A 12,550-nucleotide genomic window follows, 5' to 3' on the forward strand; every position below is an offset into this window, starting at 1 on the left:
TGGAGAATAAGTGTGAATGAAAACAGAATAAGGCAGAAATACCAACTACTTGAAATATGTAAATAGTAGTTTCTATTTCATCAAAGTAACAGTTATATGTAAATAATATTAGATTATATTTTTAATTAGTAGCCAGTTTCATTAACAAAATAGTAATAATAGGTTAATAGGTCATGCTAATAAACTATTTTCTAAGTGTTGGGAACTATCAGAAGAAGGGATACTAATCTGGACAGATAATGATAATTAGACTAATTTAACTTAATCAGAGCATTTGAATATTTTTAAAGTCTCCATTTTGAAATATTGATATATGAAACTGAAAAGCACTGGTCTATGCATGTATCTTTTTATTTTTTTTTTTTGTACTAGGGATTGAACTCGGGTCCTTGTGCTTGCGAGGAAGGCTGTGGAACCACTGAGCTAAATCCCTGGCCCTGCATGTATCTATTTTTGTTTTTACCTTTTTACCTTTGTGGTGATATGAATCGATTCTGTAAACCTGTACATGGCAGACAACTGCTCCACCATCCTGCTACATCCCCTGCACTAAGAGTTTTCAAAAGTTTCTTTAAAACAGCTGCATAAGTAAACAGTTATCATTGCTGTATTATAATAGATGAAACTTCCATATGTGGTTCTTATTTCCTGTACTTTCCTGCTTTGCATCATTTCCACGTTTTATATAGGTAGAGCAAGCTGACAAAATAATGAACTCAAATTTCCTTCAGGTATCTGAAGTAAGACTCTTATAATTCATGTTTCAGGAAAGATTTATTTGAGTCTATTAACCAGGAGTAGAAGAAACATCGGGTCTCAAACCTAGACACTGAAACTGACCATGGTGTTAAAGTGCTTCATGTTCAGAGAAATGATTTGTAATCAGAAAAACAATGAAAGAGCATTTGCATGTTACTTAACAATGTGGTTTCAAGAAAAACAAACATATCTGTTTTCACAAAGCTTACCCATATATAGGCTTACCAAAAGGAAATCTATGGAGGAAAAAAACAAAATAGAAAGTGTTTCTTAACATTGCTTTTGGGGCAAGTAATGAGGATTGATGCCAAGGTAACATACACAGTTCTGATTGACTTTTAAATTTGAGACAGGGTTTTTATAAATCACTGTTTCCCAGATTGGGTTCAACCTTTCAGTCCTCCTGCCTCAGACTCCCAGAATGCTGGGATTATGGGTATGTGCCCCCATGCCTACCTAGGTTTCATTAGTTTTTAATCATTCACTTTTGCAGTGTATACTAATGCCATGTTTGTGGGTAGTGCTATGTGCATCCAAAGAAACAAAGTTTATAAAGTTTTCACAAAGTCCAAGGATACACATTAGATATGAAATATTTCTTAAAAGACAAACAATTTGAATGAACACATACTTGTAAAAAAGAGAGAAAAAAGGAATCCAAGAATAATGAAAAATTTCTTGGCAATAACAGGCATGAACTTATTTTTACCAATGAACTATCACATTAGTTTAGTGTTCTTATGATGCAGTCCTAATTTTGTGGACATATTATAGATATTATAAGTACAGGGATATTATCCCTTGGTTTTAGATAAGTTTTGATGCTTCTTCATTGCCATTAGAATATTTTTCCTGAAAGGAAACATGATATTATTTACTCTTTATGTTTAATTAAGAGGAGGCTATATAGTATTGTGATCATAGACTAACTTGTTGCTAATATTTTGGCTATTACATTGTTGAGTGTCTCTAAAGTAGGTGGGTATGGAAGGATGTGAATACCAATAATGAAAAACTTAGCAAGGGAATTATGTTTGAATACATGAGTTCAAAATACATAGAGAATTTAGTCTACTTGTTTATGTGCATCATTTCCTTCAACTTTTTTTTTTCTTTCAAAGTTTTTCAAGCAGTACAGAAGCAGAAAATCTAACACAGGTCTCTGAATTCCACTTCTTGAGTTTCTCAGAGGATCCAGACTTGCAGCCTGTCCTCTTTGGGCTGTTCCTGTCCATGCACCTGGTCACAGTGCTTGGGAACCTGCTCATCATTGTAGCCTTCAGCTCTGATTCCCAGCTCCACACCCCCATGTATTTCTTCCTCTCCAACTTGTCCTTGGCTGACATTGGTTTCACCTCCACCACAGTCCCAAACATGATTGTGGACATCATAACTCACAGCAGGGTCATCTCCTATGCAGGCTGCCTGACACAGATGTCTCTGCTTATTATTTTTGGATGTATGGATGACATACTTCTGACTGTGATGGTCTATTACCAGTTTGTGGCCATCTGTCACCCCCTGCAGTATCCAGTCATTATGAATCCTCGACACTGTGGCTTCTTAGCTCTGCTGTCTTTTTTGTTTAGCCTCTTGGACTGTCAGCTCCACAATTTGATTGTTCTACAATTTACCTACTTCAAGGATGTGCTCATTTCCAATTTCTTCTGTAACCCTGCTCAACTCCTTAGTCTTGACTGTTCTGACAGCTTCTCAAGTAACATTTTAAAGTATATTTCCAGTGTTTTATTTGGACTTTTTCCCATCTCAGGGATATTTTTATCTTACTATAAAATTATTTATTCCATTCTGAGAATCCCATCACCAGGAGGAAAGTTTAAAGCCTTCTCTACATGTGGGTCTCACCTCTCAGTTGTTTGTTTATTTTATGGAACAAGCTTTGGTGTGTACTTTGGTTCAGCTTTATCACAATCTCCCACATCTTGTTTGGTGGCCTCAGTCATTTACACCTTGGTCACTCCAATGCTAAATCCATTCATCTACAGCCTGAGGAACAGGAACATTAAAAGTAGCCTAAGAAGGCTCCACAGTAGAAAATTCTAATCTTAGAACCTCTAGCATGATGTATAAATACAGAGTAAACAACATAGCAAACTTAAACACCTATAGCTGTGCATTTTGTTTCTGTGATCATATTTTTGTATTCACTTATTTTAAATTCTTATCACATATTTATCATAGTAAAATAGTGGTAGTCAGTGTTTAAGCATGGGATGCATTGGGATTTTTAATGAGTACAAAGTTGTACTTTGTGAAGCTGAACAATTTCTGTAAGCAGATTTTGGGGATGGATGTACTTACTATATTATGAATATAATTAATTCCACTAAGATCTGCACTTGAAAATGGTGAATATCATGAACTTTAGTTAAAATTTTACCATAATAGAAATGGAAACAGGAAAAAAGATCACCTCAGATAAATCTTAAAAAGAAACAGAAGAAATGACTGTATAACTAAGCCTCCTTCTGATCCTAGGAAGAATCCCCCAACTTGGTGGAGATTTATTTTTCTTTCTTCTCCCATTAGTATTTGAAACTTCTTAGAGTTTATGATGGACCAGTTTGATTAATTACAAGCTCTATGCATTGAGTTTCTAAGGTCATATAATAGTCAATATTCAGTCCATGTTCCAGAAGTTGTTTGATGGCTCCAATCCTGTAAGCAACATACCTGTGTTGCCTCCTCCTATGATTGTCTGTGTCCAAAAGCTATAGTATGAGACTGTGTGCAAGTCTATTCGGAGCACAGAGCATAAATTTTTATTGGGAAATAGGTAGAGAAGGCATTTTAATTTTTGTATCTCGTCATGACCCTGTGCAGAAGCAGCACAAAGAACTAAATGGTGAAAGGCATGAAGGATGAAGGAAGTACTATCAGACATATTGAATGTTCATTATCAGGACAATGATTCAGTCCTGGGTAGCTGAATGGGAGAATACCTAAGTGCAACATTTTGGCCATGGGGACTGTATGTGATTTTGGTGGTGTTATGGGAGGAATTGGCATGTCACACACAGAGAGGCCACAGAATGGAAATAAAATAATATAAGTTGTATTTGTCAACAAAGACCAATCCCACATAAAGCAGTGCGTGGTTTGATCTAGTACTGGGCTACAACTCCTTTTTTTATAGGGTTTTACAGCCTTGATCTCATTCAGATGGTTACATTTCATTCTCACAGTTCGCATTGCTGATATTCAAAACAGGGTTGTGGGACAGTTGAATTTTGACCCAGATTTAGCACTTCTTTGTTGAGGGGATTACCTTTAAAATTCATTTATATATCTATTCTAGCCCAGGTGAAGGGGATGTGCCTGGGCATAAAGTTAACAATGGTTCTTTTCACTCACAAAACTTCTGAGTGAGACTAGATGCCTCTGATGCCAGTTGATTCTGAACTAAGCAAAGCAAATGGCAGAAGTTATTTTACATTGTGACATTTTGTAGGATTTTTTGTTATTAAAGTGTTCTCTATCATTCCTCCCTTTGTTTTTTGGGGGGTGTAACTCCTTACCCCTCATTATATTCATACCAATTGTCATTATTCCTCATAATTAACATTGGGTAGTGTTGGGAAGCTGTTACATTCTCATGCATGTTTGGATATCCATTTTATCATGCAGGGACCAAATATGAGGACAGCAGTATGACAATAATCTATCTTTGAGGATGCTGACCCAGGCTCTCCATCCTGACAAGTTAAGACCAAAATTGACTGTTGAGTCCTCAGTAACAAACTCTTTTCCTAGCAATTTAATATATCTTAATTTATCTAGTGATTCCTTAACTATTACAGATTAGTTTGCATGGTAGCAGCATTCCTTTCCAAGAAACAGAGAAGTTCCTCCTCTATGAGCAGTGAGCAAATCAAAGCCCCACCTATTCTGTAACACTACATTAGCTAATGAATCTAAATGATTTTATAAAGTTTGAATTGCATCCCAAATTTCTTCTAAGTCCTTTCTAATCTCCTGTCACAAAACTACAAACTGTTGTTCTAATCTGAGGGCCATTTCACTTAGAGTGAGGCTGCCTGCTAAAGCTATCCTGCTAATATGGGGAGGACAATTGGGTCCCTTTTCTTTCTAAACAAAGTGTTTGCTGTAGTGACATCTAAAGGCATCTTTCTCATGGCTAAGGGAGTATAGACAGACAAGTTGGGGATTAAGGTCCCCAAAGGACACAAACCAGTGGAGTGCTTTGAAATCATCTTAAAAACACCATTTCTACAGAGAAATAAAGTTCCATTTGGGCAGAGTAATTACCAGTGGTTGAAGACAAATCAACAATATTAGTGCAAATAACTGAAACAGCGTGTGATTTTTGAACATCCAGAAAGCAAGTTCCGTTACAATTACATTTAATGGTTAGTGAAAGTAAGGAGTATATAGCAAGCTATATTGGATCTAAGGGAAAGTCATTCATGATGCCAATTGCCTGATAAATTATCCTGGTGAGTGGTGCACAAATCCAATTAGAGGTTAATTTATGGTCTGTCCATAGCAGCAGTGAGTGAGTATCAACAATTAAATCCATTATATCTATCCCTATATCATTACAGTGGTGTCCATCTATTACTTGTTGAATTTCCTTTAGGGCAGGAGTGGCTCCAAACTTAGCAGGAGGTGTTCTACAAATTTTTATAATTTGAAGGATCCCCCAGGTGTCATGAGTAAGTGGTGACTAATGTTTTGGAGTAGAGGAATAGCCTATGTATACCCTACAAGTTTGTCCTTTCAGCAATGTACCATCCCAGGGGTTACTTAAAAGCATATTAAGTGGGTTACATTGAACTTGTGTACAATTATTACAGTTCCTGGTATCTCTAGCCACATCAACATTGTTAAACCATATTCAGATCTTTCTTGTACAATAAGTTGGTTCCCGGGTATAGCCTCCACTGTCATAGTTAACTCCAGGTCACCATAATGTTCCCTGAGACACTCATCAAAAGTAACAGTTAATGAATATTCTTCTGGGTCCCATTTGAAAGATTTACATGGTACATAATTTTCATCAAACTTATCATCTTTAAGCTTATAAACACTTAGCTCAAAAACAAAATAACATAATAATTTGACACAGCAAAATAGTCCATAATATCTTGATTGTAGTCCTTATTCTTCAGCTGTGCATGGACTCACCAGCTTGAGTTGTGGTGAGAGCAGGGCTTTAAGTTCACTGTCTCCTGGAGTTGAAACCTGTGGATTTTCCTACATCTGAATTGGGGTTTTGAGTACACTATCCCTTGGGGTCACAGTCTGTGGAGTGCTCTGGATAGGCCCACTTTACTCTAGAGTGGTGAATCCATGGCTGGAGTTCAGCTACTTTGACAGCTGTGGGGGTAATCGTAAGTGCCTCAATTTGATAATTAATGTTATTTCCTGAATGACAATTCTTTATTGAAAAAATAACAGTGTAATATCTATTATATTCCAAAATTACTTCTTTATTGAAAAAATAACAGTGTAATATCTATTGTATTCCAAAATTACTTACCATCACATATTATCTGATGATGAATGTTATACTCTGTTTCCATCAGGCGATAATGAATGCAAAGAGGTTGAAAAGTTCCCACACATTTTATATATTGTAGAAGGTCAACATACAGGAAAGAAATGTTCATGTCCTGACTTCCATAAAAAGACATTGTTTCTTATTTGAATAAAAAGGAAATAATAGTCCCAATGTAATTGATTAGTTATCTTGGAAGATTTATCAGCACATGCATCTCAATGGTATTTTGATCATACATGTTAAAAAGACAACGTCCTGTGAATAAATGACTTTTAGTTGGAAAATAAATATAGGTGGTCTAACACTAGCACTACACATGCATCAGTTGTGGGAAGTGAAACAACAGGCCTTCATCTGCATGTTATGTGAAAACTTGGACTTCTATGAAATAGAGGAATTTTGAATGGATTGTCACAACAATAAATTCTAAGTTAAATAACATTCCCATTAGTTAATGATGGATATCAGTTAAAATATTAGAAATATATATGCATCACAGAAAGACAAAAGCACATGGTCAATGTCATTTAGTAAATTTCAGGGGCAATAGGTATTGTGTTATGCACTATTTAGGGGAGCTAATAGTAGTTTAGTGATAAGTTATTTAGAAACAATTTATGGACACAAAAATCAATATTGTCTGGTGCACACCTATAATCCCCACACTCAGGAGGCTGAAGCAGGAGGATCACTGTGAGTTTGAGACCAGCATGGGCTACACAGAGAGTTCCAGATCAGTCTCAACTACATAGTGAGATGCTGTCTCAAACCCCCACCCCCAAAAATCAATATTGTCATGGAGACTGACAGGAAAATCCACCCATCAAATTAAAGAGTGTCATTGTCATTGGAGTACAGGTGTGCAGGAGAGAAGAATCATGCATAGAAATAAAGACCTAGAATTAAAGGGCAATAATTCAAATCATGATAAATTTTAGTTATAAAATAAATATTGCTAAATATTTATATTTTGAAGCTGGTAGTCACTTTTCTTAACAATAAGAACATGGAATATGGGGCTGGAATTTATGTCAGTGGTGCTACTGCCTGTCTAGCAAGCATAAGATCCTGAGTTTAAACATTGGTACCCACCAAAATAAATAAAAATTTAAAAATAAGAATAAAAGAACATGGAATACTAACGTACCTTTATGAATATCAGGGTCTATCTAAGGCAATGATTCTTAAACCCTAGTTCAAAAATATGTACCAATATTTCCTCATTGGATTGAATCTGAGGCAAAGTTTTGTATAATGATTTGTGAGATTGAGAAAAATAGTAAAATTTAATATATAATTCTATAAGCTAGATGATTATTATACCTATCTTCATGTGTGCAATTTATAAATATGTGTTTAAAATAGTTCCTGTACTTGTTTTTGGTGGCTTACTTGACAGAAAAATGAATCCCAGTTGTCTTTGTGTAAGACAAATAAGAGAATTACCATCCATGTATTCAGAAAATTGACATGGAAATTTACTAAAATATAATATAAAGATTGACACTGAAGCCTGGGCTTTAGAGGTTCTTTGTTACTAAAGTTCTTAAATCTAAATACAAGGGTTCCCCTCACCCCAAGTTAGCACTAGCTTTGATTTAACAGTACATTTAACACTATATATTTATATATTTAACACTATATTCAGTTGTGTTCAGAAAAAGAAGAATACATCTAATGTAAGCTCTCTAGGCTTTTTAATTTTTCTTCAAAATTGAAGCTTTATTAAAATGATATTTAATGATCATTTTGAGACTTTTCCCTCCAGAAGTTTTACTCATTTAATCTTTTAAAAAATCAAAGTGTAGATCAGTTATTAATTCAAGGAATCTGTGTTATGTACAGTGCTATAGTTTTATTAGTTTATGTTTGTAGTATATTATCAACTTACATTCATTTGGGGAAATAATATTCAGAAAAATAGTGAAGTATGGACTGTCATTAGGTCATTATAGAATGGTATTCCCTCTTCTTCCTAAAATAAGGAGATGAATAATATTACTCATCAGATGTTTATGGGGTTGACACAAATGATAAAAAACAAAATAAAATTTAAAGGTTTTTATTATTTCATTGATTTCTAATCATAGACAGGAACAGTATACACTAATGTCACATAGCTGGTCTATGATATCATTAATCATGTGTAGTTTATATAATTAAAGGTCTTCAAATTTGAAGCAAACCAAAGCCTAGGATAACAATAGTAATTTACTGAATGATTTTTAAAAAAATAAACAGTGATTGAGCCCCTTCATCCTGAAGAAGGGAAAGAGGAAAGCATAGGAACGATAAAAAGTACTAGACACTTTCATCCAGGATCAGCAGGCTATAGTGGCACAAACATCTTGCCCCTCCATAATTCAACTGTGTTACATTGGAAGTAGAAAAGCTTGGCTGAGTTCACTCCCAGGCAGAGTCAACTGACTCCAGCTAAAGTTTTTCCCATTTGAACAATGTGCTCTCTTCAGCACAGATATACTTGTGTCCTCCTTCTGCACTTCTGCCTGCTTGATACTTTTATCAACAGATGTCGCAAGGCCTTCACTGTTTCCCCACTTCCCACACTTGTAATGAACAAACACTGGAGGTTCTGGGATGTCTTTGTCTTTGTTGCCTAGAGCAGCTTAGATCCCCCCAAGACTCAGTTTCTCTCAAGTCTCTTTCTCTGTGTTTCTTTTAATTGCCACTTTCCCATCTGGCAGAAACCATACTGACTTGCAGGAGGCCAGGAACACAGGGATCTCTGGCAAGTACATTATTATTTTTCCTATATTTGGTACCCAGCATGGATGTGGATAGAATACACAGGTGGCTCTACCTGCAAGGCAAAGGCAGGGGAATTTGTGACAACATTTAGCTCTCATGAAATAATTCCAGATGTGGATGCAGGGCCAGGTAAGCCCAGCTGTGGTTACTGTTCTAATTACTGTCTTTTCTAAATACTGCTTAAAATATGAGTCAAACCTTATCAGAGGAGTCATGCCTATATGTCTCAGTGCTGAAGACCCTTTTAAAGCAGGCTTGTTATTCAATACCTAAAAGTACTATTGATAATATGTTAGTGGACATCTATAAATACTCCCCTTCCTTTCCTAAGGCTGGGACACTGGATGAGGAAATTTGGGATCATGTGGCAATTGTCCTCCATCAAGCCAGCCAGAGGGGAGTCCTCTTTCATCTCAAACTTTACTTTCTTGTAGTCTGATTCACTTGGTTTTGGCTCCTTTTAATTTGGCTCAAAATAAAATGAATATGCCCTGATTTAAGAGGTGCCTATGGCAGGCATCTCTGTGACAGTCCCACTCAGTTATGGTGGCCGAAGTGCCATGGTGATTGATGTTTGCAACTTTCAATGGAATCTTGCTCATGAGGAGTGTTTCCTTTCTTTCAGCCTTAAACCTTCCTGACACTATTCTCTCCTACCTTCTATCCCAGAGACTCTGTTCTTGAGCCACTGCCTGTTCCAGCCCCTCCCAAAGAGCAGAGCAATTTAACACCCCCACCTCTTCAGATGCCACTACTGTTATTGGCTACAGCCTTGTTTTTTCTCACCCACTATAGCCATGTAATACCAAAAGTAACAACTTTTTATGAGTCTTTTACAACATCTTTATGTTCTCCTGTAGGGCATTTAGAAAACAACCTTGTAAAAATATCAAAATTAACAACTGAGATGGTTGCTTGGATGCTGCAGCTCCCCCCAAAAAGAGAAGGAAAAGTGACTCTACAAGGAAAAATAAAACTATTTTCTGGACCAAACCCCCAAAGCTCTGGAAGTATGAGATGAATCCCTGTCTATTTACACATTTTTGACAAGCTACACAACAAGAGATTCTATGGGGACTTTTTGTTTTCTACATAAATCTTGGAAAATAAAATATAAGGTTTAAAACTCTTCAAATGAAGAAGTTACTTAAGATCAGAGGACAAAGACCAATGGTATTTTAGTGCCCCAGTTGTGGCTACAGATTGCCCACTTATTAGGAATAACAAACAAAGGCAATTCCAGCCTAGGGCTAAATGATCAAAGTTACAACATGTGTTGTCCTCCCAGACAAGGAAAGTTTACATCTGAAGATAAATTACAAATTTTAGCTAAATGACAGATGTACATTTGATTTCCAATTTAACTCAATGTTTAGCTGGTGTATTTAAAACACTTCTTATACATTATATGTTCTTGAACTGAAACTATGAAATTAACATGTTTATTTCTACCACTTATGATAAGAGATAAATTAACATCCATTCAAACTTCAAATGCTGCAGCCAGGTTTTAAAGTTCTAGCAGCTGCAACCAAGTTTATTAAATCAGCCTAATGCTCCCTGCAAATGTCTAGCACTCTAAATATCACAGTCAGTGCTGAACAATCTACACTATCTCTACCAGACATAAACAAGTTTCTAAAAAAAATCAAATGACAAGTTCTTACTAATTAATAAATATTATTTTGGTTTTCAAACATATAATTGATATACTTCAACATTTCTTCTATATTGCAATTTCTTGAATTGTAATTATACATTTAACTTGCTCTTCTCTCTACTTTCAAGTATATACTACTTTCTATTTTCAGCTCGTTATACAATATTTTTAGTAAATAAGATTTTTTAAAGGGGGCCATTAATTTAGTGTCTATCTTCAAAATTGTTTTTACATTTACAGGCATAAAGCAATTTTATCCTTCTGATTCTATTTACAAGAGATCTCTGATAATTGACCTAAAAAAGTTTTTACTAGTCCTATTTACAAATATAATCCTAAAAATTTAAAAGGGATATTATAATCAAATTAGGACAAACATATTTGAATGCACTCTAGTTTTATAAATAAACTGTCTTATATTTTGTTTGTTTCTCTGTCTGGTTTTGTTTGAGTTCAATAACATTTTTTCCTTTAAAATATTTGTTTTAAAAGGTATTTGCTCATAATTTAAATTGGCTTATAGATAAAGATTATTAAAATTAAAGTCATATCTTTTTCTTTCTCCCCCCTGATTGCTAGCTGATCATATGGAGGTCAAAATTTATTTTACAATTGTAATGTGTATTGTTGCCTATATATACTAACTCAAAAACTTTTATTGGTTAAAAATATTAAGTATTACTTTAATCTCTGGTAAGAAAAATATTAATTATTGCAACCTGGGATTTATAAATTATTATAAATTATTGTCAATGTAGTTAAATGGAGACCTTTATGTTTGGAGAGGTGGCTAAATGGGACTAGTCTTGGTAAATAAAGGAGCAGCTGCCCAGTAAAGTCATTCTGGTCTTTGTTCACTAATGGGAGCCCCAGTAGTTTTCATAGTCTTATAGAAGACACATCTCAATAAATATTGTCTCAATATGTTATTATAAAATGTTTACATTGGTTATCATCAAAGTGTTAAGCTCTAAATATGTTATTGTGATATGTATATATTGGTCAACTTCAAAATATTAAATATTATTTTCTGTTGGAAATACAACAAGACATTATTAAAAAGATGTTTTTGGTACCAAGCTACATTGAAGGACCTAAAGTTTCATTTAATTATGATTCTTATTACTGCTACTTTTCTGGCATACTAAATACATATTTCCTGAACTACAGCTCTTCCAACATATTGTTTATCATAATAACCTCCTTTTGGTTGAGATATTTGCCTTTCTCTTACTCTATGTACTTATGATAAAAGGTATATTTCTAGGCTGATACATTTTCTGTGGATAGCATCCCATTAAAAGATAACACCTTAGATAAAAGTTTTTGTGTTTTGGGGGAGGGAATGAATACATTTAGCAATGGCTATTTTATACTAAGATAGGCATTTAAGTACATTACAAAAATGATATCATCCTCATTGTCATGCTAAAATATTATATGTGGCTCTTGATTTAAAGCTTTATTTCTGTTAATATTCTACAAACATTCATGTACTAAAACTAGCATGATTGACCAAAGTAAGTCATCTAACAATATTTTATATTTAATAGTGCTTCATATCCAGATACAATTATAATAATTAAGTTCACTATTCCCATTGCAATGCTAATATTATTGATCTTCTTTTCTGGGTGTTCAACAATTAAAGATTAGAGACCAAAATTAAAAGATAGTCAATGTCTTGGCCCTGGCACTCAAACATCATTAATAAACCCAGGAAGGAGAGAACCTCTTCTACAAGATCCTACAACTTTGGTAAGTCATGCAACCTCTTGAGCAAGGAGAGGGCTGGACAAAAAAAAAAAAAAAAAAAA

General features: G+C 34.7%; 1 protein-coding gene across 1 annotated transcript; it reads left to right on the plus strand.

Moving 5' to 3' along the window:
- Positions 1-1,878: 1,878 nt before the first annotated feature.
- On the plus strand, positions 1,879-2,823 carry LOC104867623 (olfactory receptor 7E24-like). Its single transcript, XM_010632028.2, has one exon. It carries the CDS (start codon positions 1,993-1,995, stop codon positions 2,821-2,823), a length of 831 nt encoding a protein of 276 aa, XP_010630330.1. The 5' UTR covers positions 1,879-1,992.
- Positions 2,824-12,550: the final 9,727 nt, after the last annotated feature.

This window comes from Fukomys damarensis, unplaced genomic scaffold (assembly GCF_012274545.1).
Source record: "Fukomys damarensis isolate Sample0158 unplaced genomic scaffold, DMR_v1.0_HiC HiC_scaffold_37, whole genome shotgun sequence".
In the NCBI taxonomy this organism is placed as follows: domain Eukaryota; kingdom Metazoa; phylum Chordata; class Mammalia; order Rodentia; family Bathyergidae; genus Fukomys; species Fukomys damarensis.